The sequence below is a fragment of the Phytophthora ramorum genome (genome assembly GCF_020800215.1).
Source record: "Phytophthora ramorum isolate Pr-102 chromosome Unknown Phyram_PR-102_s0024, whole genome shotgun sequence".
Taxonomy (NCBI): Eukaryota; Oomycota; class Peronosporomycetes; order Peronosporales; family Peronosporaceae; genus Phytophthora; species Phytophthora ramorum.
The window spans coordinates 52,844-80,376 of NW_027150670.1; the positions used below are offsets into that span (position 1 = coordinate 52,844).

At 55.5% G+C, this 27,533-nt stretch overlaps 13 protein-coding genes across 13 annotated transcripts; 6 read left to right on the plus strand and 7 right to left on the minus strand.

Annotated features, from left to right (window-relative positions):
- Window positions 1-1,515: 1,515 nt before the first annotated feature.
- Window positions 1,516-2,496, minus strand: KRP23_14953 (uncharacterized protein; the record flags this gene model as incomplete). Its single annotated transcript, XM_067885837.1, has 1 exon — window positions 1,516-2,496. The coding sequence occupies one exon, from the start codon at window positions 2,494-2,496 to the stop codon at window positions 1,516-1,518; it is 981 nt and encodes a 326-aa protein (XP_067736847.1).
- An 882-nt stretch (window positions 2,497-3,378) lies between these two features.
- KRP23_14954 (uncharacterized protein) lies at window positions 3,379-3,648 on the minus strand (the record flags this gene model as incomplete). The annotated part of the gene is made up of 1 exon (XM_067885838.1): window positions 3,379-3,648. One exon carries the CDS (start codon window positions 3,646-3,648, stop codon window positions 3,379-3,381), a length of 270 nt encoding a protein of 89 aa, XP_067736848.1.
- Window positions 3,649-5,820: 2,172 nt separating this feature from the next.
- KRP23_14955 (uncharacterized protein) lies at window positions 5,821-6,855 on the plus strand (the record flags this gene model as incomplete). The annotated part of the gene is made up of 4 exons (XM_067885839.1): window positions 5,821-6,249; window positions 6,326-6,411; window positions 6,491-6,639; window positions 6,704-6,855. The coding sequence occupies 4 exons, from the start codon at window positions 5,821-5,823 to the stop codon at window positions 6,853-6,855; spliced, it is 816 nt and encodes a 271-aa protein (XP_067736849.1).
- Window positions 6,856-8,126: 1,271 nt separating this feature from the next.
- On the minus strand, window positions 8,127-9,417 carry KRP23_14956 (uncharacterized protein; the record flags this gene model as incomplete). The annotated part of the gene is made up of 3 exons (XM_067885840.1): window positions 8,127-8,594; window positions 8,669-8,737; window positions 8,806-9,417. 3 exons carry the CDS (start codon window positions 9,415-9,417, stop codon window positions 8,127-8,129), a joined length of 1,149 nt encoding a protein of 382 aa, XP_067736850.1.
- Window positions 9,418-9,533: 116 nt separating this feature from the next.
- KRP23_14957 (uncharacterized protein) lies at window positions 9,534-9,941 on the plus strand (the record flags this gene model as incomplete). Its single annotated transcript, XM_067885841.1, has 1 exon — window positions 9,534-9,941. One exon carries the CDS (start codon window positions 9,534-9,536, stop codon window positions 9,939-9,941), a length of 408 nt encoding a protein of 135 aa, XP_067736851.1.
- Window positions 9,942-10,823: 882 nt separating this feature from the next.
- On the plus strand, window positions 10,824-11,804 carry KRP23_14958 (uncharacterized protein; the record flags this gene model as incomplete). The annotated part of the gene is made up of 1 exon (XM_067885842.1): window positions 10,824-11,804. The coding sequence occupies one exon, from the start codon at window positions 10,824-10,826 to the stop codon at window positions 11,802-11,804; it is 981 nt and encodes a 326-aa protein (XP_067736852.1).
- A 1,406-nt stretch (window positions 11,805-13,210) lies between these two features.
- On the plus strand, window positions 13,211-14,191 carry KRP23_14959 (uncharacterized protein; the record flags this gene model as incomplete). Its single annotated transcript, XM_067885843.1, has 1 exon — window positions 13,211-14,191. The coding sequence occupies one exon, from the start codon at window positions 13,211-13,213 to the stop codon at window positions 14,189-14,191; it is 981 nt and encodes a 326-aa protein (XP_067736853.1).
- A 1,403-nt stretch (window positions 14,192-15,594) lies between these two features.
- Window positions 15,595-16,575, plus strand: KRP23_14960 (uncharacterized protein; the record flags this gene model as incomplete). The annotated part of the gene is made up of 1 exon (XM_067885844.1): window positions 15,595-16,575. The coding sequence occupies one exon, from the start codon at window positions 15,595-15,597 to the stop codon at window positions 16,573-16,575; it is 981 nt and encodes a 326-aa protein (XP_067736854.1).
- A 170-nt stretch (window positions 16,576-16,745) lies between these two features.
- KRP23_14961 (NPC intracellular cholesterol transporter 1) lies at window positions 16,746-18,185 on the minus strand (the record flags this gene model as incomplete). The annotated part of the gene is made up of 1 exon (XM_067885845.1): window positions 16,746-18,185. The coding sequence occupies one exon, from the start codon at window positions 18,183-18,185 to the stop codon at window positions 16,746-16,748; it is 1,440 nt and encodes a 479-aa protein (XP_067736855.1).
- A 144-nt stretch (window positions 18,186-18,329) lies between these two features.
- On the minus strand, window positions 18,330-18,974 carry KRP23_14962 (UPF0665 family protein C23C4.06c; the record flags this gene model as incomplete). The annotated part of the gene is made up of 1 exon (XM_067885846.1): window positions 18,330-18,974. The coding sequence occupies one exon, from the start codon at window positions 18,972-18,974 to the stop codon at window positions 18,330-18,332; it is 645 nt and encodes a 214-aa protein (XP_067736856.1).
- A 743-nt stretch (window positions 18,975-19,717) lies between these two features.
- On the plus strand, window positions 19,718-23,008 carry KRP23_14963 (uncharacterized protein; the record flags this gene model as incomplete). The annotated part of the gene is made up of 1 exon (XM_067885848.1): window positions 19,718-23,008. The coding sequence occupies one exon, from the start codon at window positions 19,718-19,720 to the stop codon at window positions 23,006-23,008; it is 3,291 nt and encodes a 1,096-aa protein (XP_067736857.1).
- Window positions 23,009-23,187: 179 nt separating this feature from the next.
- Window positions 23,188-24,557, minus strand: KRP23_14964 (putative ankyrin repeat protein; the record flags this gene model as incomplete). Its single annotated transcript, XM_067885849.1, has 3 exons — window positions 23,188-24,101; window positions 24,167-24,260; window positions 24,330-24,557. The coding sequence occupies 3 exons, from the start codon at window positions 24,555-24,557 to the stop codon at window positions 23,188-23,190; spliced, it is 1,236 nt and encodes a 411-aa protein (XP_067736858.1).
- Window positions 24,558-24,931: 374 nt separating this feature from the next.
- KRP23_14965 (Beta-glucosidase 32) lies at window positions 24,932-26,560 on the minus strand (the record flags this gene model as incomplete). Its single annotated transcript, XM_067885850.1, has 1 exon — window positions 24,932-26,560. The coding sequence occupies one exon, from the start codon at window positions 26,558-26,560 to the stop codon at window positions 24,932-24,934; it is 1,629 nt and encodes a 542-aa protein (XP_067736859.1).
- Between the last annotated feature and the right edge of the window lie 973 nt (window positions 26,561-27,533).

Consider the following 27,533-nt stretch of genomic DNA (forward strand, 5'->3'; position numbering starts at 1 on the left):
GGGAGCTTGCTTGTCTACGCTGCCTGCATTGCAGCAAGTGAAGTGGTTGCAGAGCAACTACACCCTTGCACTCAATGCTGCAGCAGCACGCGTTGTAGCTTGCAGTGCTTCATCCACGCGCACTTGGTAGCTGGGTCGTCCATAGCACTCGTGCACGCAAACCTTGATGCTGGAGTCGTCAATGCAGCGGAGTCCTGGCAAATCCCCACAGTCGGTCGGTGTGGGTATCACGGGCCGTTGATGATAACTCGAAGCGCTGGTGGAAGGCTTCGCAATCGCATGTTTTGAGCCGGGGGACTGGAAACCCAGTGGTTTTGCAGCTGTAATATGTGGTAAGTTCTGAACCAAGCGATCTCACATTGAACCCATCTTGCTTGTGAGCTTACCGCATCGCTTGGAACGACGGTCAAAACTGACAAAGAGAACCATGCCGAGATTTTTTAGCGCCCAGATTTTACCACACCCTGAACACCAAATCTGTCCGCTGAGGTTTGAAATCTGACCTCGAATCGAGTATATTTCGTTCACAATCCTACGTAATTTACAATTTCTTGAACGTTTCGCGTTTTGGTTTGTTCAGCGTGTGCATTTACCTCCGCTGAAGCATCAGACTCCGAAGACGGTCCGATGAAACAAACAGCTTACATGTTGTGGATTCTGGAGTGGGAGGTAATCCTGGCGCACTTTTTCCTGGGGCTCTTGAGCTGGGATGGCTGGACATCGATGCGTAACAACACGACTTGTTCCTATCCATATTGTCAGGAAGACTCCATTTTCCCTGTTTGTTCGTAGAATACGATGCAAAAGGGTTAGGACACTTGAGTGCAGACGTGAAATGCGATTGCGCTGGCGCCGATTGTGAACCAAAGGATGTTACGCTGGCATCTGTGTCCAACGTCGCTCTACAGCTGCAACTAGAAAAAAAATACCCAGAAGTAAACACCTTACTGCACTGTAACTTCAACTTGTACGACCTTCACTCTGCTACACAAGCGGAGCGTCCAATAATTATATTATATATTATATTGTTGTAGCTTAAATAGCTCCCTTGTCACCCAGCACTTCAGATCCAGCTAGAGGTTTGTCTGTTGTTGACGATTGTCCAGGCTTCGCAAGCGGCAGTTTGAAATTGATCACGAATTTGGTCAAGGGTTTTAACTCCTTTTATTACAAACATGACCATGTTACGCTGCTGTAGTACTTCAAACTACTACTTAACACGACCTCAAAACCTTCTTCCTGCGCAAGCGCAAGCGCTCGAGGAAGAGCGAGCTCCCGTCGGCACCGATCACTCGTGTGGAGTAGGCGGGGACATGTATGCCAACGTATTCATAGCAAAACAATCCTCAACGCAGTATGCGTATAAACGAAGTATACACTTCGTTTGCTTTCTTTTCGACGTATTGATATTGTGTATAACGAAGCAAGTTTCAAATGCACAGGGTGGTGTTGTAGGTTTTGAGATTCGACGCATTGGCTTAGTGGGAAAGTACCATCAACAGTTTGAAAGACAGTCTACCGCGCTGCATTGTCGGGTAGCGTCGTCCACTCGTGTTGAACTGAAGTGGTCGAGGTAGCCCCTGGCTCCTCCCCTTTCTCGAGATCAGGGTGAATAGACTCGACCTTCAGCTCGTCCTTCTTCGTGATGGTTAAGAAAGCCACCAACACTGCGATGAGAGCCAAGAAGATCATACTCGTGACCGTCGTGCCGAGGTTGAGGCCGGTCTTCCAACCGGAAGGGAGCTCCTCCGTCTCGCCAGACCCAGACATCGACTCGGAGGCTGAAGCTGAAGCCGAAGCCGATGATGAGCCCGACCCGGAGCTCGAAGCCGAGGCCACCGAGTCCGCCGGGTTCTGTGACATCAAGTCTCCCAGCGAGGCTCCGAGCGGCCGAGTCAGCACGTACACCACCCAGAAGCCGAGCACCCCGTTGATCACCTTGAACCGCCATAGTAACCCCACGAACAGGATGCAACCTGCAAAGAGGACCAACGAGTTTCCGTAGCCAACGTCGAGCTTCTCTGCGATGAGATCTCCCGCCGACGTCCCCAACGCAAAGGTGACGAGCACGGTCAGCCAGTACCACGCCTCCCGACGCCGCGTGAAGATACTGTGGATGGACAAGTTCTTCTCGGAATGGTACCATGCCAGGAACACAACCCCCAGCAGACTGAGGAAGATGGGGGTGGTCACCGACAGCGAAACGCCGAGGTTGTCCGTGAGGTTGTCGCTTAGCAGAGTGCCCACAGTGCTGATGGCGACGATGACGAACCAGTAGAGCGGCGGGAAGTAGAAGTCGAGCTTCAGTTGGGCCGCGAGTGCCACCAAGAGGATGGCGAGCATGGTGCCGGAGGTGCCGCCCAGACCGAGACCAACATTTCCGTTGAGAAAGTCGGCGAACGTCTCGCCGACCGTCGTGGCCAGGACCTTGATGATCCAGAAGTAGACGGTGACCTGGGGCACCTTGACGCCCACTTGTTCGTCGAAGAAGCCCATAGCGGTTGGCGAAGGTGTGAGTCGGAAGAGGCTTTTGCTGCTCGAACAGCAAATTTAGAAGTGCTATCTATTGGTGCTATTGTGGAGGGCGGGCGAGTCGAGTCGGTCGGTGTGGGTATCACGGGCCGTTGATGATAACTCGAAGCGCTGGTGGAAGGCTTCGCAATCGCATGTTTTGAGCCGGGGAACGGCAGAAACATCAGCTTAATTAAGTGCAGCGGTTTGGCAGTTGCAATGTGTGTGGTAAGGTCTGGTGGTGTGGCGGTAAGGGTTTTGTTAGTACAGTGTGCAGACAAGAGTTGAGCTTTACCGCGTGGATCGGTGCGATGGTCAGACTCTGAGTAAGAGAGCCACGCCACGCCACGATTTTTGAGACGGGCTGTCGACACCTACAACATTCATATACCTATAATCCAGAGCTGTCCAGAAACGGCGTTTCTTTTCCAGCAGCAACACGCACGCACGCAAAACGCCTTGGTGCGATGTGGTGGGTATCAATTGACAGCACCAGCGAGCGCCAACGTGTAGGCCACCACAAACCACCAAGTGACGGAGCAACCACCCCACTGGATCATCAGAACCATGAGGTTCCAAACTTTAAGATGAACCAAGATTAACCGCTGGCTGGACAGCCTATCTTAATCTTCTTGCGTCGATTGTGAGTCTGTACGCTGCCACTGGCACCAGTGTCCAACGCCGACCCTGTGTCCAACATCCACCGTCACCAGCTGCAGCTTGAAAACAAACTCAGTCCGGTCCGGTTCTTAAGTAAACACGCTACGTCGTTGCGATTTCAACTTCAAGTAGTACGACTTGTAGTACGACCTTCACTCTGCTGGGCCCACGCAGTGCCACGAGTCAGCTCGCCTCTCCTTTCTAGGATCACGTAGCAGCTACTGGTTTCTCTTCCTCCTTCGCTCCGTTGGCCGTCTCCTCCACGGGTCCACGCCCAACCGGTTCTGGGGCGATATCCGTCGCCTCGGCTTGCTGCAGCACCACTAGAGTGAAGCGCAGGTGCTGGGCGATGATCATCTCGTGCATCTTGGTGCGCAGTCGCAGCCACTCGATCTCGCTGTCGCTCGGGTCGGGGAAGAGCTTCTGCAGGTGCTTCTTGGTGCGGCCGTAGAGACTCAGCACGTGGTACGCGTGCATGATGGCCTCCTTGTACTCGACGTTCTCGTACTTGACCACGATGCTAGCAGCTTTAGCGCGTTGAGTGAGTACTTGAACGAAGAGAAGGAGAGGACGAACGCTTGTGCAGTTGCGAGTAAAACTCAAAGTGATATTAGTTTAGCCACGTGCCATGCACGAGGAGGAAAGCATCATCGCCATCCCCGTATCCAAGACGTCAAACTCCACAGTCTTCAGCCAATAGTGTTTGCCTCGCTTGACAAACACCAGACGCTTATGCGCTTTTGGTTGTTCCAGGAAGATTTTCCGCGGCGACTCCCCATTGGGGCTACTCGACATCTCCCAACCATTGTCCTCCATGACACCCAAGCTGATCAAATTCACCGAACCGTGCGGCGAGTACTCCACGTTCGAGAGCTCCAACTTCACCAACCCAGCAATGTTCTGGTTCTTCGTGTAGATCACCACTTGACCACTCATAACACCACGCGTTACCTGTCCATCCCAAACCTTGAACATCGTCTTCGATTGCTTCTGTGTAACGAAGCTGTCCCGATTGATGCAGACATGCGTTGAGGTGCCAGTATCAAGCATCCACTCACTAGCGTTTTTGCTCACTGTTGCCGGCTGAACCATGCCGACCATGACGTCATCCTCACTGCTGCTGCTGTCCTCGTCGCCGTCGTTCAGGAACTCCATATGCTCGATGATACCGGGCTCCTGCTTCGTCTTATCCTTGGACCACGCCTTCTTCTTCACTTCTTTAGACTGGTTTGCCTTCACTTTAGCGTGCTTGTTCTTGTACTGGTAGCAATCCCTCTTCAGGTGCCCTGGTTTCTTGCAGTGATAGCACTTTGGTAGCGACTTTCGTCCGCTTCTACCACCTTGACTGCCACTACCCCCACCACCATTCATGTTCATCACTATACCACCATCTTGACCAGCTTGACTTCTGTTGGCCATTCGGTCACGTTCGTCACGCGAACGTAGCGCATTTGTCACTTGCTGCAGCGTGGGTGGATTGCCCTGTCGTGTCGGCAAGTCGAATTGTTCCATAAGTTCGCGGTGAGTCATAGCCACACCCATCAACAGCAGGCGAGCCATCTCATCGTCGCTAATCTCATGTTCACTCCCGACATTCCTCAACTGCTGCCTCAAATGCGTCATCGTGCGCAAGTAGTCCGCCATCAACTGGTCCTGTTGGTGAGAGCACTGGTAAAGCTGACGCCTCAACAGCACTGCATACGAGAAGTCCCTTTGCGTGTAGTCGGACACCAACGTCTCCCACATCCCGTGCGCCGTTGACAAACCACACACTTTTGCAGCATCCTCAGTCTTCCGCCCACCGCGCAGTCCTCGCAATATTGTAGCCCGCGCTAGACGGTCACGCTTGTCGAACCCCGCTTGCTCCACTTCTCCCGTAGTCGGTCGCTGCTCGTCGCCAGTCACGATGTTCCACGCGTCACGCTCGTCCAGAAAGAGCTCCAGCTCTGCCCTGTACAGCTCGAACGCTCCCTCGAAGAACGGTGCCTTGCTGCTGCCTCGAATCACAGTCTGGTGCTGCGCAGCTCCGTTGTCCGCAGCTTGACCGCCTGCATTCGCGTTTCCACCTCCGGTATTACTTCCAGTATTACCACCGGCATTTCCATCATTGTTACTCATGTCGACTCAGTACAATTGCGTTAGGTTGGGCTCATAACCTAGCAGCTTTAGCGCGTTGAGTGAGTACTTGAACGAAGAGAAGGAGAGGACGAACGCTTGTGCAGTTGCGAGTAAAACTCAAAGTGATATTAGTTTAGCCACGTGCCATGCACGAGGAGGAAAGCATCAAGCCCAAAACCCCCTTTCACTCGCAACCCAAGATACTTGGTTGCCATCCATGAAGGATGGCGAACTCCAATCAATCAAGGTTGGCAAGTGGATTCCCAGCCGTACTGGGACCTGACCAGAGCGTGAGTCGCTAGGAGACATAGACTAACTCATAGATGCCGTCGTTGTTCATGAGGATGTAGGACGCCTCGAACCGCCCAGCTAGTCGGTATGATAGTATGTCAGACTCAAACAGCTACTGCTGGATCCGATCAATTCGGAGAAATCCTGTACCATAGTACGATTGAGGAAGGTGAAATCGCGTCGGCCAGGTTGCTTTACGAAGGAGCTGTATAAATAGAAGCTGGTATCGACTGCAGAAGCATGGTAGCTACTTCCGAGAGCTCCGTCGGCATCTTCTGGGGTCCAGCAGGGCGTCTCCCGTCGGCCACCAGCGCTCGCCCCAGTCGACAGCCCCCTGGTACGACTCGGTCCTCATTGCAGTTGCTGTTACCACAGTTGTCGCAACCTCCTTCCGGCACGAGTTCTCCAGCGCTCGCTCCTCAAATACGACGAGACGGCGCTGCGACCTCGTTGTTGGGGGTGCTGGACACCTTGTTACGCAGTATCAAAAGCGACACGAGCACTTTCATGAAAAGCATGCGGGCCCTAGACTCCCCAGCGGACAACACGGTTCACTCCGTGGGTCAGCACGGACCGCGCTACTACTCGCCGGGGGTTGCAGCGGAAGACCGCGAGTTTTTCGTGCGGGAGTGCGAGACGGATGCAGACAGGGAGACAGCACTAGCTGCGGTTCGTTCGCTGCTCGATTGCAAATACTAGAGTTGGTATCGAGGCATCTTACGCTTTCCTTGACTTGTGCTCTCAGTCGGCGCTAGCTCGAGAGCGCCACTGCGCAGTGCTCGACAAGCAGTTCTACGCCTTTGATAGGCGGAAGCAACCCCACAGCAGCAAGTACTGGCAGCGTTTGGATGCGTGTACAGCCCATCGATACTAGTAACAACTCCATGTATTGTGGCGCATCGCTTAGCAGGGTCAGCAAAAGTGCTTCCAGGCGTCCAAACGTTGAAGAACCTGCAGCTACAGCGGAAACGAGCCGCATCGACCGGCACCGCAGGAAGATCGAGCACCTGTTGCACGTGTTGCAGGACGAGATCGCAAATGAGACACGGAGGGAAATTGGTAAGGAGTCTCTGCTTCGGTTTTGCTGTCTGGAAGTGTATCTGACAAACCCGTGGTACTGCAGAGTTCCTGGAGTATAGCGGCCCGAACGGACCTCGCTCACGGCAGTCTCGAAGACACATGGCGCTGATCACCAAAGCTCGATATGAGGCGGCCGACCGGATCATGCGCATCTTAGAGGTATCTTCATCCACTGCACATACTCTCGCAATCTAGCTAATTCTAGTTGTTTGCTGCAGGAATATCGCATTGTAGTTGGCGTGCCAGCCGCTAACTACTTGCTAAAAACCATTGCCGAGGGGAAAGCTCTCCTAACTAGCAACGCTGTGTCTTGCTGAGCGCTGATGCTGCTATTTCATTCTTCCTCGGCCATCAAGGCGGTCGCGTACTCCCCGATCCTGATGAAGCAAAAAGAAGTGAGCTGTTACAACAGCAACATGTGCTCAATTAGTGCAAGCTGGCTGGGCACGAACCGTCTGCAGCCTGCTCTTAGGCTTGAGTGTTTTGGACGTCCCGGTCGACTGAGCAGTCTTCGAACTCCGCTTGATGACCTTCTGTAGTTCAGCAGCACACGTCGTTTGAGCTTCTAACCCACCGGCAAACCAATACAATAGCGCTTCCTACCTTCTTTAAGGTAGTGCGAGGTCGGCGCGGTACGTGAGCGTCGTCGTGTTTAAACTCCTCTTCGGTTGCGAAGCTAGAAACGTAGCAGGAAGATGCGACGGATGATTTCGACGATGCCTTAGAACTGCCTGGGAACAGAGCTCGCTGTTCCTCTTCAATTTGTGCCTTCCGGTGCAGTCGCTCTTCAAGCTCTCGAATCCTATCTTGGTAGAACAGCTCGTTATTCCATCCTGCTGCTCTCTGGGTAACAGGGCAATCACCAAGTCAGTGCTCGCTTTCGCAGAATGTATCGAAGGTCACAGTACCTCTTCCTGCCTTCGTGGATTTGAACCAAAGCTACTGTGGGGATCTTTGTCGAGAGTTCGTTCATCAAAAGGACTCGTCAGTCTCTCAAGCAACTCTGGTTGCCGTATTTCCGAAGTTTGCTGTGAAACCACTTGGCCCAATACCCCCGAGATGGCTCGGCTTCGTTGCACCTTTGTCTATTTAGTTCAAGAAGATCGCAAAGGTTAGGAGAGAACGCGGTGACCAGTCCGCAGCACTTACGCACGCACCTCCAGGGATAAGACGGTGTGCTCCAATATCCGTAGCCGATTCTCTAGAGTGGCGGAAAACGCCATTGCACGGGCAAAATGAGATTCGGACTCTTTCCTTGCTGCCTGGAGCTGCAAGCGACGACGGAGAAGGAAATCAGTCCACTTCATCTAAAACGTACGACCCGCTTTACTTCCTACCGTGCGTTCTGTTGTCATGCCTGCACCTTGCTGGATATTTTCTCCGACGTCTTCCAGAGCGGCAAGCATTCGCCTCCTCTGACAATTAGCCGAGCAGCAACCAGTTAGCCGCCATGGAACAGCTCCAGCTTATACACAACAAACCAAATCATCTGTGCGAGCTTCGAACGAGTCTTCGGCAGCAGCCATTCTGTCATCTAGCTTGGTGCAGCGGTCTTCACTCGCTTGCTGGGATTCCAGAGCACACGCTTGGAGGAGTTGCAGTGCATTTTTCAGTGCATCTTGTCTCTCTCGTAGGTCCTCGACTACAGTCGCCAACGTCTCACTGTCCTCTTCAGCTATAGCAGTTCGTCCCCTCTTGACATCATCAACCTCGGATTGGAGCGCCACCACAGTTCCACTGAGAAGATGCTGGGTGTCCAGACACTTCTTCAGCACCCCCTTCACTTCTGTATTCCCGTGCTCAAGGCCCTGCTGCATCTGGTTGAGACGTTGTTGCATCTCACCAACATGCGCCTCGTATCGACCTGTTCTCTCCGACGTCTCTGCTCGCCAGGAAGCGTCAACCTGGTGCACTAACTGCTCCAAATCGTTGCCCTGAGGTAGCACACGCATAAACCGTCAAAGAGTTCTTCGTGAATCACTACAAGCCAAGTATTAGCGAGTCTTACAAGTTGCGCCACCGTTCTTTCTAGCTGGAAGCTCTTCTCCGAAACAGACGAGCGTACGAGTGCCAATTCCTGCATCGTCAGGAGCCCAACATCGTTAGCTATCCACTCCACCATCAAATATGCCGATATTCACCCACCTTGTTCAGCTTGTGCGTTGCTGTGTCGGCCAGGTTTGCCACCTTACAGTCCGTCGCGGACTGACACGACTGAATCTCCTCAATTCGGGTCTCAAGAGCGAACACTTGCGCCTTAAGCTCCTCGATCTCGTGCTCTGCTTGATGTTTGACGTCGTGGAGTGCGGCATCGTTCGTCTCTGCGAGGCGTGGCAAATACTCCTGGCACTGTCGAAATTGATCCTCCAACGTGGTCATGCGGGGCTGCTGGCGCTCCAGCTCGGCTGAAAACTTGTCCATCCAGGCGTCCACTTTGGCAGTGTGTCCTGCGAGTTCGTTCTGCGTCTGCTGCGTCGTCTGCTCCACGTACTCCTGGTTGAGTCGGAAGACCTTGGAGAGAGACCCCACCTTCTGGTCGTTGGCTAGCTGCGTGCTCTCCAGCTCAGATAGACGTCTCTCGAACGTCTGCGTCGTCAAGCACGCAGCCGAGACTCGCTCCAGCTGCACCTCGAGGAACGAGATGTAGGCGTTTCGATCCGTCAGCAGCTTCTTCGTGTTCTTCTCGCCGCAATGCTTGAGCATCGCGTTGCTGCGCATGTAGTCATCGTAGTAGGACCCAGAAGAGCCTTGTGCCATCTTGTAGCTATCGCCCAAGCAATGGCAGTTTGAAGCAGAATAACGACCGACGAGCTGGGCATTCTTGCGGCGGTTCGAGGCGTCTCGTCATTTGCCATTCGTGAAGAGTGGAAGATATGGCGGCGGCGGCTCCGAACGAGATAGAGGAGGTGATCAAGCAGCTCAAGAGCAAGCCTGGCTTCTCGTCCTACATCCTCATGAACAACGACGGCATCGTGGTCAAGTACGAGAACGTCGAGTACAAGGAGGCCATCATGCACGCGTACCACGTGCTGAGTCTCTACGGCCGCACCAAGAAGCACCTGCAGAAGCTCTTCCCCGACCCGAGCGACAGCGAGATCGAGTGGCTGCGACTGCGCACCAAGATGCACGAGATGATCATCGCCCAGCACCTGCGCTTCACTCTAGTGGTGCTGCAGCAAGCCGAGGCGACGGATATCGCCCCAGAACCGGTTGGGCGTGGACCCGTGGAGGAGACGGCCAACGGATCGAAGGAGGAAGAGAAACCAGTAGCTGCTACGTGATCCTAGAAAGGAGAGGCGAGCTGACTCGTGGCACTGCGTGGGCCCAGCAGAGTGAAGGTCGTACTACAAGTCGTACTACTTGAAGTTGAAATCGCAACGACGTAGCGTGTTTACTTAAGAACCGGACCGGACTGAGTTTGTTTTCAAGCTGCAGCTGGTGACGGTGGATGTTGGACACAGGGTCGGCGTTGGACACTGGTGCCAGTGGCAGCGTACAGACTCACAATCGACGCAAGAAGATTAAGATAGGCTGTCCAGCCAGCGGTTAATCTTGGTTCATCTTAAAGTTTGGAACCTCATGGTTCTGATGATCCAGTGGGGTGGTTGCTCCGTCACTTGGTGGTTTGTGGTGGCCTACACGTTGGCGCTCGCTGGTGCTGTCAATTGATACCCACCACATCGCACCAAGGCGTTTTGCGTGCGTGCGTGTTGCTGCTGGAAAAGAAACGCCGTTTCTGGACAGCTCTGGATTATAGGTATATGAATGTTGTAGGTGTCGACAGCCCGTCTCAAAAATCGTGGCGTGGCGTGGCTCTCTTACTCAGAGTCTGACCATCGCACCGATCCACGCGGTAAAGCTCAACTCTTGTCTGCACACTGTACTAACAAAACCCTTACCGCCACACCACCAGACCTTACCACACACATTGCAACTGCCAAACCGCTGCACTTAATTAAGCTGATGTTTCTGCCGTTCCCCGGCTCAAAACATGCGATTGCGAAGCCTTCCACCAGCGCTTCGAGTTATCATCAACGGCCCGTGATACCCACACCGACCGACTCGACTCGCCCGCCCTCCACAATAGCACCAATAGATAGCACTTCTAAATTTGCTGTTCGAGCAGCAAAAGCCTCTTCCGACTCACACCTTCGCCAACCGCTATGGGCTTCTTCGACGAACAAGTGGGCGTCAAGGTGCCCCAGGTCACCGTCTACTTCTGGGTCATCAAGGTCCTGGCCACGACGGTCGGTGAGACGTTCGCCGACTTTCTCAACGGAAATGTTGGTCTCGGTCTGGGCGGCACCTCCGGCACCATGCTCGCCATCCTCTTGGTGGCACTCGCGGCCCAACTGAAGCTCGACTTCTACTTCCCGCCGCTCTACTGGTTCGTCATCGTCGCCATCAGCACTGTGGGCACTCTGCTAAGCGACAACCTCACGGACAACCTCGGCGTTTCGCTGTCGGTGACCACCCCCATCTTCCTCAGTCTGCTGGGGGTTGTGTTCCTGGCATGGTACCATTCCGAGAAGAACTTGTCCATCCACAGTATCTTCACGCGGCGTCGGGAGGCGTGGTACTGGCTGACCGTGCTCGTCACCTTTGCGTTGGGGACGTCGGCGGGAGATCTCATCGCAGAGAAGCTCGACGTTGGCTACGGAAACTCGTTGGTCCTCTTTGCAGGTTGCATCCTGTTCGTGGGGTTACTATGGCGGTTCAAGGTGATCAACGGGGTGCTCGGCTTCTGGGTGGTGTACGTGCTGACTCGGCCGCTCGGAGCCTCGCTGGGAGACTTGATGTCACAGAACCCGGCGGACTCGGTGGCCTCGGCTTCGAGCTCCGGGTCGGGCTCATCATCGGCTTCGGCTTCAGCTTCAGCCTCCGAGTCGATGTCTGGGTCTGGCGAGACGGAGGAGCTCCCTTCCGGTTGGAAGACCGGCCTCAACCTCGGCACGACGGTCACGAGTATGATCTTCTTGGCTCTCATCGCAGTGTTGGTGGCTTTCTTAACCATCACGAAGAAGGACGAGCTGAAGGTCGAGTCTATTCACCCTGATCTCGAGAAAGGGGAGGAGCCAGGGGCTACCTCGACCACTTCAGTTCAACACGAGTGGACGACGCTACCCGACAATGCAGCGCGGTAGACTGTCTTTCAAACTGTTGATGGTACTTTCCCACTAAGCCAATGCGTCGAATCTCAAAACCTACAACACCACCCTGTGCATTTGAAACTTGCTTCGTTATACACAATATCAATACGTCGAAAAGAAAGCAAACGAAGTGTATACTTCGTTTATACGCATACTGCGTTGAGGATTGTTTTGCTATGAATACGTTTGGCATACATGTCCCCGCCTACTCCACACGAGTGATCGGTGCCGACGGGAGCTCGCTCTTCCTCGAGCGCTTGCGCTTGCGCAGGAAGAAGGTTTTGAGGTCGTGTTAAGTAGTAGTTTGAAGTACTACAGCAGCGTAGCATGGTCATGTTTGTAATAAAAGGAGTTAAAACCCTTGACCAAATTCGTGATCAATTTCAAACTGCCGCTTGCGAAGCCTGGACAATCGTCAACAACAGACAAACCTCTAGCTGGATCTGAAGTGCTGGGTGACAAGGGAGCTATTTAAGCTACAACAATATAATATATAATATAATTATTGGACGCTCCGCTTGTGTAGCAGAGTGAAGGTCGTACAAGTTGAAGTTACAGTGCAGTAAGGTGTTTACTTCTGGGTATTTTTTTCTAGTTGCAGCTGTAGAGCGACGTTGGACACAGATGCCAGCGTAACATCCTTTGGTTCACAATCGGCGCCAGCGCAATCGCATTTCACGTCTGCACTCAAGTGTCCTAACCCTTTTGCATCGTATTCTACGAACAAACAGGGAAAATGGAGTCTTCCTGACAATATGGATAGGAACAAGTCGTGTTGTTACGCATCGATGTCCAGCCATCCCAGCTCAAGAGCCCCAGGAAAAAGTGCGCCAGGATTACCTCCCACTCCAGAATCCACAACATGTAAGCTGTTTGTTTCATCGGACCGTCTTCGGAGTCTGATGCTTCAGCGGAGGTAAATGCACACGCTGAACAAACCAAAACGCGAAACGTTCAAGAAATTGTAAATTACGTAGGATTGTGAACGAAATATACTCGATTCGAGGTCAGATTTCAAACCTCAGCGGACAGATTTGGTGTTCAGGGTGTGGTAAAATCTGGGCGCTAAAAAATCTCGGCATGGTTCTCTTTGTCAGTTTTGACCGTCGTTCCAAGCGATGCGGTAAGCTCACAAGCAAGATGGGTTCAATGTGAGATCGCTTGGTTCAGAACTTACCACATATTACAGCTGCAAAACCACTGGGTTTCCAGTCCCCCGGCTCAAAACATGCGATTGCGAAGCCTTCCACCAGCGCTTCGAGTTATCATCAACGGCCCGTGATACCCACACCGACCGACTCGACTCGCCCGCCCTCCACAATAGCACCAATAGATAGCACTTCTAAATTTGCTGTTCGAGCAGCAAAAGCCTCTTCCGACTCACACCTTCGCCAACCGCTATGGGCTTCTTCGACGAACAAGTGGGCGTCAAGGTGCCCCAGGTCACCGTCTACTTCTGGATCATCAAGGTCCTGGCCACGACGGTCGGCGAGACGTTCGCCGACTTTCTCAACGGAAATGTTGGTCTCGGTCTGGGCGGCACCTCCGGCACCATGCTCGCCATCCTCTTGGTGGCACTCGCGGCCCAACTGAAGCTCGACTTCTACTTCCCGCCGCTCTACTGGTTCGTCATCGTCGCCATCAGCACTGTGGGCACTCTGCTAAGCGACAACCTCACGGACAACCTCGGCGTTTCGCTGTCGGTGACCACCCCCATCTTCCTCAGTCTGCTGGGGGTTGTGTTCCTGGCATGGTACCATTCCGAGAAGAACTTGTCCATCCACAGTATCTTCACGCGGCGTCGGGAGGCGTGGTACTGGCTGACCGTGCTCGTCACCTTTGCGTTGGGGACGTCGGCGGGAGATCTCATCGCAGAGAAGCTCGACGTTGGCTACGGAAACTCGTTGGTCCTCTTTGCAGGTTGCATCCTGTTCGTGGGGTTACTATGGCGGTTCAAGGTGATCAACGGGGTGCTCGGCTTCTGGGTGGTGTACGTGCTGACTCGGCCGCTCGGAGCCTCGCTGGGAGACTTGATGTCACAGAACCCGGCGGACTCGGTGGCCTCGGCTTCGAGCTCCGGGTCGGGCTCATCATCGGCTTCGGCTTCAGCTTCAGCCTCCGAGTCGATGTCTGGGTCTGGCGAGACGGAGGAGCTCCCTTCCGGTTGGAAGACCGGCCTCAACCTCGGCACGACGGTCACGAGTATGATCTTCTTGGCTCTCATCGCAGTGTTGGTGGCTTTCTTAACCATCACGAAGAAGGACGAGCTGAAGGTCGAGTCTATTCACCCTGATCTCGAGAAAGGGGAGGAGCCAGGGGCTACCTCGACCACTTCAGTTCAACACGAGTGGACGACGCTACCCGACAATGCAGCGCGGTAGACTGTCTTTCAAACTGTTGATGGTACTTTCCCACTAAGCCAATGCGTCGAATCTCAAAACCTACAACACCACCCTGTGCATTTGAAACTTGCTTCGTTATACACAATATCAATACGTCGAAAAGAAAGCAAACGAAGTGTATACTTCGTTTATACGCATACTGCGTTGAGGATTGTTTTGCTATGAATACGTTTGGCATACATGTCCCCGCCTACTCCACACGAGTGATCGGTGCCGACGGGAGCTCGCTCTTCCTCGAGCGCTTGCGCTTGCGCAGGAAGAAGGTTTTGAGGTCGTGTTAAGTAGTAGTTTGAAGTACTACAGCAGCGTAACATGGTCATGTTTGTAATAAAAGGAGTTAAAACCCTTGACCAAATTCGTGATCAATTTCAAACTGCCGCTTGCGAAGCCTGGACAATCGTCAACAACAGACAAACCTCTAGCTGGATCTGAAGTGCTGGGTGACAAGGGAGCTATTTAAGCTACAACAATATAATATATAATATAATTATTGGACGCTCCGCTTGTGTAGCAGAGTGAAGGTCGTACAAGTTGAAGTTACAGTGCAGTAAGGTGTTTACTTCTGGGTATTTTTTTTCTAGTTGCAGCTGTAGAGCGACGTTGGACACAGATGCCAGCGTAACATCCTTTGGTTCACAATCGGCGCCAGCGCAATCGCATTTCACGTCTGCACTCAAGTGTCCTAACCCTTTTGCATCGTATTCTACGAACAAACAGGGAAAATGGAGTCTTCCTGACAATATGGATAGGAACAAGTCGTGTTGTTACGCATCGATGTCCAGCCATCCCAGCTCAAGAGCCCCAGGAAAAAGTGCGCCAGGATTACCTCCCACTCCAGAATCCACAACATGTAAGCTGTTTGTTTCATCGGACCGTCTTCGGAGTCTGATGCTTCAGCGGAGGTAAATGCACACGCTGAACAAACCAAAACGCGAAACGTTCAAGAAATTGTAAATTACGTAGGATTGTGAACGAAATATACTCGATTCGAGGTCAGATTTCAAACCTCAGCGGACAGATTTGGTGTTCAGGGTGTGGTAAAATCTGGGCGCTAAAAAATCTCGGCATGGTTCTCTTTGTCAGTTTTGACCGTCGTTCCAAGCGATGCGGTAAGCTCACAAGCAAGATGGGTTCAATGTGAGATCGCTTGGTTCAGAACTTACCACATATTACAGCTGCAAAACCACTGGGTTTCCAGTCCCCCGGCTCAAAACATGCGATTGCGAAGCCTTCCACCAGCGCTTCGAGTTATCATCAACGGCCCGTGATACCCACACCGACCGACTCGACTCGCCCGCTCTCCACGATAGCACCGATAGCACTTCCAAAGTTGCTGTTCGAGCAGCAAAAGCCTCTTCCGACTCACACCTTCGCCAACCGCTATGGGCTTCTTCGACGAACAAGTGGGCGTCAAGGTGCCCCAGGTCACCGTCTACTTCTGGATCATCAAGGTCCTGGCCACGACGGTCGGCGAGACGTTCGCCGACTTTCTCAACGGAAATGTTGGTCTCGGTCTGGGCGGCACCTCCGGCACCATGCTCGCCATCCTCTTGGTGGCACTCGCGGCCCAACTGAAGCTCGACTTCTACTTCCCGCCGCTCTACTGGTTCGTCATCGTCGCCATCAGCACTGTGGGCACTCTGCTAAGCGACAACCTCACGGACAACCTCGGCGTTTCGCTGTCGGTGACCACCCCCATCTTCCTCAGTCTGCTGGGGGTTGTGTTCCTGGCATGGTACCATTCCGAGAAGAACTTGTCCATCCACAGTATCTTCACGCGGCGTCGGGAGGCGTGGTACTGGCTGACCGTGCTCGTCACCTTTGCGTTGGGGACGTCGGCGGGAGATCTCATCGCAGAGAAGCTCGACGTTGGCTACGGAAACTCGTTGGTCCTCTTTGCAGGTTGCATCCTGTTCGTGGGGTTACTATGGCGGTTCAAGGTGATCAACGGGGTGCTCGGCTTCTGGGTGGTGTACGTGCTGACTCGGCCGCTCGGAGCCTCGCTGGGAGACTTGATGTCACAGAACCCGGCGGACTCGGTGGCCTCGGCTTCGAGCTCCGGGTCGGGCTCATCATCGGCTTCGGCTTCAGCTTCAGCCTCCGAGTCGATGTCTGGGTCTGGCGAGACGGAGGAGCTCCCTTCCGGTTGGAAGACCGGCCTCAACCTCGGCACGACGGTCACGAGTATGATCTTCTTGGCTCTCATCGCAGTGTTGGTGGCTTTCTTAACCATCACGAAGAAGGACGAGCTGAAGGTCGAGTCTATTCACCCTGATCTCGAGAAAGGGGAGGAGCCAGGGGCTACCTCGACCACTTCAGTTCAACACGAGTGGACGACGCTACCCGACAATGCAGCGCGGTAGACTGTCTTTCAAACTCCTGAAGGTACTTTCCCACTAAGCCAATGCGTCGAGTCTCAAAACCTACAACATCATCCTGTGCATTGAAACTTGCTTCGTTATATACTTCGTTTATACGCATACTGCGTTGAGGGTTGTTTTGCTATGAATACGTTTGGCATACATGTCCCCGCCTACTCCACACGAGTGATCGGTGCCGACGGGAGCTCGCTCTTCCTCGAGCGCTTGCGCAGGAAGAAGCTCTTGACGTCCATGATGGTGCTGAGCAGCACGGGCAGCAGCAGCATTCCGTTGAGCACACCGCAGACCACCACCATCATGTACATGCGGAAGTAGTACTTCTTGAACACGCGCGAGTCCGCAAGCGTCAGCACACTCAGACCGATGACCTTCGTGATGGTGATGCCGAACAACACCGACGTCAGGACCTGGCGAAGGGCGTCACGAGCGCGCTCATCGCCCGTGCCACGAGCCTTCGCAAAGAATCGCACGTAGTGGCCGCTGAACTCCACCGCGATACCAGCGGCAATGATCAGGTTCACAATTGACAGGCCGTTCAACATGATGTCCAGCGGCTGCATCAGACCCAGCACAAGCACCACAATGTTCGTAGCCGTCAGCGCGATCGTGAGCGAGTAGAAGACGTTGCCCAAATACAGCGTCGTGATCACGAAGATAGCTGCCAGCGACAGACCAATGAGCTCATACGCATCGTGGATAATCGTCAGGTACTGCTCGAAGTACACGTACGTCAGCGAGTACACCCAGATGTCCACGCCAGTCTTCTCGCTGATCCACTCAGCCGCCGCAAGGTTCTGCTTGTACGAGTCGATGTAGCGCTGTTGCGTCGGGTTCGACGTTCCCGTCACCATGTACGACCAAGCCGTGATCTCGTCACCGTAGCCACTGCCGTTGATGTTCACCGCAGGCGTTGAAGAGTTGACAGTCGGAATGGGCTCCGTGTCAATGCTGAACTGGCCACGGTAGATCGACCCACCACCGTACGAGCACGAGGTGCCAGCACTAGCTGTTGCGAACATGCTGAAGAGCGACATGTACTCGTCTTCAGGGACGGGAGGTACCGTGTCCGACGACGGGAGGCACGTGTCGTCATCTGAACGCAGAGTCGTGTACGTGTCGTTGCCAGTCTCGATAGGGACGTAGTCACCCGCGGAATCCACACGGCAGCACTCACTGTCCGGGTTCACGAAGCCCCAGAAGTCGTCCATCCACGAGTAGGTCGTGCCGGGGCTGATGTGGGTAATAGTCTCGTCGCCGTTGTTGGCCAGCGCATTCATGATGTTGGGGATGGAGTACGTGCCGCAGATGTCCTTGGACTTGCAGAAAACCGTCTCCACACTGTCAGCGTTCAGCGACCAAGTGTCCGGGTTGCGTCCGTAGCCCGTCTCAACGATAAAGTACACGGGCACACCCGTCGCCAGGTAGACGTCAAGCGCGTTGAAGTACTCGATCATGTACGAGTCGGACGGCATGGCCTCCTTCTGCGGGAGACCCTGGTCTAGGGTTTCCATCGAGTAGATTGGCCACAACGTCCACGCGAGGAACGCCAGCAGGACGATGAGCTTCACGAGTTTGTAGGCCAAGCAGTACATTGCTTTACATGATAACCCGGGATCTTCACTTCCGAGACACACGAGTCTTTCATTGCCTCCAGAAGCTTCACCAGTGCTGCTGGTAGTCTTTCTTCGGTTGGAAAATTGCACTGGAGGTCGGGGACGGCAGTCGAGTGCTTTTCTCTATCTACACACGATCTTGATCCGGAAGAGACTAATCCTGCCTTGCTGATCGATGCGTTCGACCTGCAGCAAGTCCGCACTGAAAGCCAAAAAGTCCGCCATGGCCTCGTCCTCTCCTCTGGCTTCGTGGGCCAAGTACGTGAGCGTCTGGCGGTCGCTGAACCTACAGATACTGCGCGCCAAGTTCCTCCAGCTCTCCTGGCCGTAGATGGGGTTGATGCAGTCGGACACCAGGATATAGGCGAAGCTGCTGCGAGGCAGACTACAGTCGGAGCCCCAGACGAACTCGGCCACGTGCAGTCGCTCGCGCTCGCCTTCGGACGCCGCGTTGGTATCCACGTTGCGCTGCAGCAGCTCGACCGCCTCGCGCTGGTCCGTGAGCAGTGCGTCTGCGCCCAACGCAGCCGCCACTAGCCCCGCGAGGCCGCAGCCGCTGCCCAGCTCCAGCACGGATTGGCCGCCGCTGACGTCGAAGGTTGGAGGCGTCTGGGCGGAGAAGCCCACAAGGCGGTCGGCCAGGAAGCGGCTGGCCTCCCACACGCGCGACGCGGTCCACGCGTCCGCGAAGATCGGCGCCAGCTCAACGCTGCGCAGCGTCTCGGACAGGGAGTAGCTGCGTCCGCCGACAGTCACCTGCTGCGCCATTTGATGGTTGTCAATGAGGGCGCGACGTGGTACTGAGCGTTTGTGTGGGCAGTACGTGCCCTCGAAAGAGTGACTCGTCGTTCGATTGTCGTGCAACTTATGGAGGTTGCACCCGTTCGACAGAGCACCGAGAGGAGGGCGGAACTGGCGCCAGGCAACATTCGCTTCGAGCAAGCAGTGACGGCTGTGTGTGGCTGTCGTAGCGGGTCTTCCTGTGCTGTCCTGCAGCCGCAGTGCGTCGGCTGGATCGATTAAAGCATGCGAGTCCGCTGCCAGCAGAGAGAGCGCGGTCATTTGTCGCGGCTGACCGGAATCGCTGGTCGACGCTGACAGCGCCGCATGTTACTAACCCGAACCGTAGAGGCTGGCGCCCAAAAGCGCAAAGCGAGAACTCGCGTGCCTCACTCCGAGTGATATCTGTGCCCACTCCACAAACACGGCGGCGCCTCCTGTTTCGCTGGCGCGGGTCTTTCGCCAGCGACTTCAGCTTGGGCCGATGTCTATCCGATAGTCGTCGACTCGAGGCTCCGCTGCGATGGGCTTCATTCGAGTGAACATGGCTGCACACGATCGCTCAACTGCCGTTCACTTGGGCTTTGTATGGTTTCAGTGCCAGAAACGGGTCGAGTGATCTGATGCCCTAGTCCCCGCCATCTGGGCCCGGCGCCCCCGCTCGCTCTCCCAGCATTCGCCTTCAGACCCGAGGCTGCCCGATCACACTAACACGACGGTAGTGAGGCGGCATGCCGCGCCCCGAGTACGCGCCGTTCATCACGTCGCCGCGCGGCGCATCCGTCCCCGTGGCAGGATCGGCCCCCTCCGCCGTCTCGGCTCTCGCCGCCGCCTCCGAGACCCTCAGCGCCGCGCTCAGCGTCGCCAAGCTCAACCTGCACCGGCGCCGCCGTCAGACGCTCACCGACTCGCGCAACACCAGCAACGGACGCACGCCCTACTTGGACCGAGACGACGACGACGAGGACGACCCGTTCGATCCGCCGCAGGCCCCACAGCAGCGACAGCGCAGCCAGCCGCGGCCCAGGAAACCCGTGCGCTCGCCCTCGGCGTCCACGTCGTCGGCGCCCTCGCCTTCCTCTCGGCGCTCGGGAGGCTTCGCGTCTCTTCTCTCGTCCTCGTCGCTGTCGGCGCGCTCGCCGTCCGCGCGGTCGTCGTCGGCCACGTCGCCCTCGAGTCTGCGGGACGAGAGCGCGTCGTCTATGGTGAGCGACATGGCGCTGCACCTGCCCGAGCTTTCGCCTGAGCGCGTCGAGGCGCTCGTCAACTTCATCGACAGGTCCGTGGACGACGCGTACAACCTCAGCCTCGGCTTCGGCCGCGTGCGCTGGACGCCCAGTCGCGCGCGAGAAGCCGTGACGATCCACCGCGCGAGGAGCGGCCCGGACGACGCGCTGCTGGACGCCGCCGTGCGCGGAAGCTGCAACATCAGCGCCACGTTCAGAGAAATGAGCGACCTGCTCATCACCGAGACGAGCGCAGACTTTGCCGACCACGAGAACGCAGTGAACCCGACCGAGTTCCTAGACGGACAGGTGCTCTACACGCTCGTGCCGCGCACCCCCGGGGAGCGCTTCGTGTGTGTCAAGTGGCACTGCGCACGGTCCCTGGCGCCGTCCGTCGCGAGACACCGGGACTACGTCTACGTGGAGCTCGTGGACTCGTTCGAAGACGGCGACGGCCGCCGCATCGGCTACCGACTCAGCAAGAGTGTGGACCTGGACGTCCCCACACCGCGCGACCCGAAGCATCACTTCGTGAGGGCCAAGACGTTGACGCTGCAGACGTGGAGCGAGCGAGCGCCAGGGAGTCTGGAATTTGTTACCATGATGATCAACGATCTGGGAGACCGCCTGCCGTCGTGGCTTGTGCACAAGATGGTGGACACGGCTGCCATGCGCTCCGCGTGCATTCGAGACCACATCAACCAGCGCCGCCTCGATCTGATGGTGTACGCTGGGCCGAGAGACATGGTGCCGCTCAGCCGGCGCGTTTGCTGTGTGGTGTGCACGCGCAGCTTCTCGCTCGTGCGCAAGAAATACAATTGTGACGGCTGCGGAGATGTCATCTGCAGTCAGTGCAGTGTGCACCAGCTCGTGACCGCCCACCAGCGACTGAGTGATCTATCGGCGCCCGGAGGCAAGCGCAAGGCGCGGATTTGTGCCAAGTGCAGCATCAGGATGAAGGAAAGAGAGCTTCCGCGGCGTGCATCGTCTGCACGACAGAGCGACATTTCACGTGTCAGCTCCGAAGGTAGTATTCGCAGCTCCCTGGCGTCTAATAACTCGTTTCTAGGGCGCTCGCACGTGTCAGCAGGAAAGACTTCGGACGAGACGCGACGTAGTTTCCTCTCGGACTCGACAGCAGGCACAAGCTCGCTAGACTCCGTCGACGATGGCAGCAGAGGTAGTGGCAACGGATCCACGACCGCGGGGGCGCGCAAACAGGTTCCCAACATGTTTCAGTTCCGCCCGACATCTTCGTCCATGGGGAAGAGTGAGCGATTATCAAAGGCGTCTACATCACCGTCGTCTCCCGGGGACGAAGAGGACCGACTTGATGTCGAAGAACTACAGCCGCAACTGCTAGGTGACAGCATTCTAGCCCCTGCACCCGTGGAGCTGGATCTAGGCGTCGGCAAGTACAAACAAACCTTCACGCAGGAGCCAACACGGACCGATAAGGATTACGAGGCCGAAGCAGCCGAACTAGCAGAATACAGCGACTCGGATGAGGAGGGATTTTCCGAGGACGACGCAGGCAACTTCCTTAATACCGAAGGCAGCAGCCACGTGCGGGAATCGTTGTCACAGGCAACAGTTATGACGCTAGACATGGATATGCCGACAGTGCACAAGGTGGAAGTCGCCAGCTTTCTCACGGAAGAAGAAAATGCGAACTTGGACACGGTGTCGAATGACTCGGACTCTGCTAGTTTTCTTACTGTGGACGAGAACTCGAAGATTGTGGAGAGCAGGTCGTTTGGTGGAAGGTCGGAAGCTCCAGTTCCCGTGCAGGTAGAAGAGCTGATTGTAGAAGAGATCTTGCCCGAGACGATGCGTACCGTCCCGCGGCGCAGTATGGAGCTGGAGGAAGCGGAGGTGGAAGAGCTGGTCATAGAGGAGATCCAGCCTGTAAATGTAGGCATTGTTCCGCGTCGCAGTATGGAGTCGGAGGAGCTGGAACTGGAAGAGATCCAGCCGAGCTCTGTTCCGCGCCGCAATATCGAGGCAGAAGTAGAAGAGGTGGAGGTGCCCATGGTGGTTCGCAAAGTGGCAAAGCGGTTAGTTGTTGGTTCTGGTGGGCGACGCAGTCACAACTCACGACGGTCGCCAGCGCCAAGGCCTAGCGGTGCTCCGCCCCCGCCACCGAATGTAGCAGCCATGCTTACCGACAGTATCGCCAGTGCTGGCGCCAGTAAGAAGGCCCAGGTGGCATCGAATGGCTCACGCGCTGCGCCGCCTCCAACACCTGCAGCTGCTCCAGCGCCTATGTCTACGCCTGCGCCGGAAGAAGATACACTCAAGGTCGAGGATCTGCAGGTGCATCTGGATCGCATGAACCAGATCTCGGCGAATCTGCGCGATATGCGCAAGGAGATGAAGGAGACGACTGAGGCTCCTGCCAGTACTCAGTCGGCGATGGCGGCACTCACCACGTTCGAGACCAAGGCCAATGCCGAGCGTGCCGCCAAGATTGCGGCCAACTTCATCAGTTTGCTGGACCGAAATGCGGCCCCTGCAGCTCGTCGCGCGCAGCAGCAGCTCAAGCAGCTTGGTGGGCCTCGCACGAGTTTGTTCAATTTGACACTGGCCATGGGCGATGGAAGCTTCGTGGATTACCTCATGGACTCGACGTTTGAGGATGTTGGAGAGAGCCCCGATGGCACCGGCTTGGGGTGGCAGTCGGTGCAGTCACAGACGACAGGCAAGCAGTATTTCTTCAACCAGAACTGCGCGCTCGCGTCCTGGACTCTTCCGGGGCCCGACGTCTTCCGGGGAACGCTTTACATTGTGCTCTAAACTCTCTGGAGGTGTGCACTCGCCAACGTATTATTTAGCTAGCAAAGGAGAGAACCTGAATCCATCCGTGTACAGTTCTGCGTCTATGGAAACCAGAGCTCAAACAAATAAAGAAAGTGACGTCCATCCATTGGTGTACCTGTGCGGAGCTACAATGAACCAAGTTAAACAGGTCACCTTCACCGGTACGGGCAGTCTTCCGAGCTGTGCGCGGTGGCGGGCATACTGCAGTGGATACATTCGGCGCCCTTGGGCGTGCCTACGTCCACAGACGAGGTGATGCTGGAGCGTGGTGTAGGGGGCTTCTTGTCCAGGACGGAAGCCGCCAAATTTGCAAAGCGTGAGGAAAAACTGGCGAGGCCGGAGCTGGGCGTCGAAGGTCTAGCGGAAACTGGCACGGGCGGCGGCAGTGAGCCACTGGACGTGATAGATGTGCGCTGGTTCGAGGCCTCAGAGGCGGTGTCCGTCATGCTGCGGTTGCGTGGCGAGCCTGGGCGGAAGACAGCGAACCGGATGAGCTTCTCCTTCCGTGCCAGCTTGCCCAGAAGCTGAGTGACCTGCTGCAAGGACATCAGCGACGCGTTGGTCTCGTTGATGCTCATGATGTACATGCCCGGGTACACGTCACCGTGAGCTTCAATTGGCCCTTTCTCACCAGTCGGCAAGTTGGTGAAGCCGTGCACGACCGCGCACTCCTGGATGCCGCTATCGAGCAGTACACCCAGCGGGCCAGGCGGCACACGCACTTCCACGATCTCTTCGATCTCATTGTCACTCTCACTATCACTGTCGTTGTCGAAGAAAGCTGCTCCTTGGAGCGCGCCCTGCAACATGGCGTCGTAGTCCTCCGGCAGCGTCACAGGGATCTCTGCGTACTGGTAGTCGAACTTGCGGAGCTCCTCGTAATACGGGTTGGACCCAATGATCTTGTAGTCTGTGCCGGCCCAGAGGTTCACCAGCTTGGCCTCTCCTTTGTCTTCATAATAAAGGCCGCGTAAACTGCTCGTGCGGATGCTCGTGCTGGGCTCGAAGAAGACGACGGTGGCCTTGCGACCCAGATGGGAGATCACCTTGCCATTGAGACTTTCAGGCTCTATAGCAACAGCAAGTATTAGTACCCACAATAGTATTACTACTCTCTACACGTTCACGTCCCACCTTTCATCGGCGCCACGCAGCCTTGGGACCGCAGCAACTCGATGATCTGCAAGTGTCCTCTCCAGATGGCGAGGTCCAGCGCCGAGTATCCGTCCTGAGAGTCAGCAAGAGTCAAGGTTACTACTCTGATCAAGTGTAATACTACCATGATAGCACTACTAACATCCGTGAGGGCGAGCACGTCGGCCCCGTACTGCAGCAGCATCATGGCGATCTGCGTGTTGCCCACGAGGCAGGCGCAGTGCAGCATGGAGAAGCCGCCGCTCTCCGTGAGCGCCGCCACGTCCGCCTTGCCGATCTTGAGCGTCAGGTAGCGCCGCGCCTTCTCCACGCTGCCCTCCAGGATGGCCTCGCGCAGATACTGGTTGCTCTTGCCCTGCAGCAGATTCATCTTCGTTTGATAGTGATCGTCGCGAACCCAGAATGAATTACCCACCAAAATCAGAAAAGCGTAACCAGGGTACGTGTATCCTAATTGCCGATTTGCGAGATCAACAAAAGATGACCTCAACCCAGAGCAAAGCTAGCATAACGACTGATCTCCTTACTAGTGCACTACGCATAGTGCCTAAAGCTGGACACGGTAGAATGCGTTAGCCCCAGTCCCATGCACCGACGAAGAAACCTCATATGGAGCGGTAAATTACTATAGTCAAAACCTGCAAAGATAGGATTATTATCTAGCAGCCGAAGTGTTCTAAGACTCTCCGATGAGATCCCTGACAAACCCCGCACCAGGACGTATTAAAGTGCTCAGAGGCCAGCTCAGAGGCCGGCATCCATGCACACCACCGGCTCCGACGTCGACGTGGACGCTGACGCTGACGCTGAGCTCGAGCTCGAGTCCTCGGGAAGGCACTTGGTCTTGGCCAGCTGACTGAACCACTTGGCCGCCGGCCGTGCGATGCGGTTCAGGTCCGACGCCTCCGCTGTGACGTAGTCCGGAGAGCCAATCTCGGACGGGAAGTCGACGTAGTAGAGACCGAAGCGCGGCTCGAACGAGCCCCACTCGTAGTTGTCCAGGTACGACCACGCCGTGTAGCCGATGACCTTGATGCTCTCCTCCGTGACTGCCTTGTAAACCTGCTCCAGGTAGTTCTTGTAGTACCACATCTGGTCCTCGTTCTCAACCTCCTCGTTGCCACACCAGCCGTTCTCGGTCAACAAGAGCTCAGCCGACGGGTCGTGGGCACTCACCCACTTCATGAGCGCAAGGTACCCAGGAGGGTAAGCCGTGAACCAGGCGCAGTTGAGCTCCCCGGCGCTGTTGCGGCTAGAATTGCGGTAGCCCTCGGGCGCGCGACTGTCGTCCACGCCGCGGTCCTTTGCGTAACCGAGCGCAAGGCTGTCGCAGCTCGTCTGGGAAGTGGTCGAGTTGCAGTCCGTGACGGACTTGGACGCGTAGTGGTTCATCATGAACAGGTCGTACGAGCCCTTGAGCAGTGCCGACTCCTCGGCCGTGAACGTGGGCAGACGGTCACCCACCACCTCCCGCATGACCGCCGGGTAGTCGCCCGAGATCATGGGCTCGAGGTACCAACCGTAGTCGAACTCCAGCGCACGTGCAGCGGCCGCCACATCAGCAGCGTTGGTCTCGTCGAGCGGGTACGAGTAGTGCGCCACCAGCACAATGCCAATGCGCGCCGTGGAGCGGACGACACCCGCGTCACGGAACTCGCGGAACTTGTGCACGGCCTTCGCGTGAGAGCGCATGACATTGTGGGTAACAATGTATGTGTTGACCTCCGAATCGGTAAAGCCCGGAGCGTGTGCACCCGAGCCGTAGCCGGCGGTGATGAACGAAGATGGCTCATTGAACGTGGTCCAGAAGTCGAGCTTCTGACCGAACTCCTGGAAGATGAGCGTCGCGTAGTCTACAAAGTGGTCGATGATCTCCTCGCTGAGCCAGCCCTTGGGTGTCAGCTCGTCTTGCAGCGCCGACGGCAAGTCCCAATGATACAATGTCAGAATGGGCTTGATGTTGTTGCTCAGCATGTTGTCGATGAGGTCGTGGTAAAAGGCAATACCCTCCGGGTTGGCTTCCATGCGGCGCGTAGCGTTATTCCACGTCATGGCACGCGACCAGGAGATGGAGAAGCGGAAGGACTGCAAACCGTCGTCAGCCATGAGCTTGATGTCGCTTGAGTAGCGGTGGTAGAAGTCGTCGGCCACGTTGGCGCACGACAAGTTCTTGTCACGGCAGAAGTCGTCCCAAATACTGCTGGTGCGACCGCCCTCTTCGTACGCGCCCTCCACTTGGTACGCGGCCGTAGCAGAGCCGAACATGAAGTCATCGGAGAAGCAGCGCTCTTCAGCGGCAGCGGGGCTGGACGACACCAGAAGTGCAGCGATAGCAGCGGCCGCACAAGGCAGCAAGCGACGCAGGAGATTCATCGGGAACGAAGTAGGCCGGACAAGGTGGTCTGCGTAGAAGCAGTAAAGTTGGCGACTGAGCCTTGGAATGGCAAGAGCGAGTAGCAGCACTCGCGTGTGGACGCACGATGATGTACATACTTGCGCAGAGGAATTGCGGAGAGAAATGGTTATGGCTCTCTTATGGTGGTTGACAGGCAAAGCAGTGCCGTCATTGAACTTGCACGTTTCTATCAAGTACCGGTCCCCTTCAAGCGGACGATGCAGGCGGCAACCAGTCCACACTGATTCCCCACGGATCCCTAGGATATGCAGCGACGAAGGTCTCAGCGATGGCTGCGAGTTTCTCTTGAGCACGTTTGCACTTGCACCCGATTTCACAGCCTACCGTTCTGTCTAGTGCTCAATGATGCAGCAATTGTGCCGGAAAATCGACTTGGTGAAACACAAATTAAAATGTATTCTTTCGTGGTTGCTGCAAGAACAAGCATTGATGTGTGGACCAAGCGGACCTCGCAATTTCGGACATCAGAAAGCGCCGGTTTTGTAAACTTCAAACTTCAACCACAACGACTCCCGTAAAACGTGAGCATGCATCGAGGGTGGAAGCCTTTCACTGAAAGGTAAGCATGCTTTGTGATGAGGAATGTCCAATGCCTTGTTGGATGACAAGTGGTCTTCTATTTGTTGTTTTCCCTATAGATGCCGTATATTAAAATAATAATATGCAAGACATGGCTTTGTCATTCGTCTGTTGTGAAGGAGGTTGTCGTTGGTCTCTGGTAATGAAATGGCTGAGGTAGGCGTGTAGCGGGTCTTGCATAGCTTGTAGTGGGTTTCGCAGAATGAAGGTTCTTGTCTGTTTTGTACTAAGTATTCGCGAACTGCTTCCAGGCTTGCTTGTGCGGGGGGTATTCCATTGAACTGTGAAGAATGTTCGTTGTAGTGTTTGATCCAGTTCATGGGCTTTGCTGACACCTGTTAGGGTTTCTGA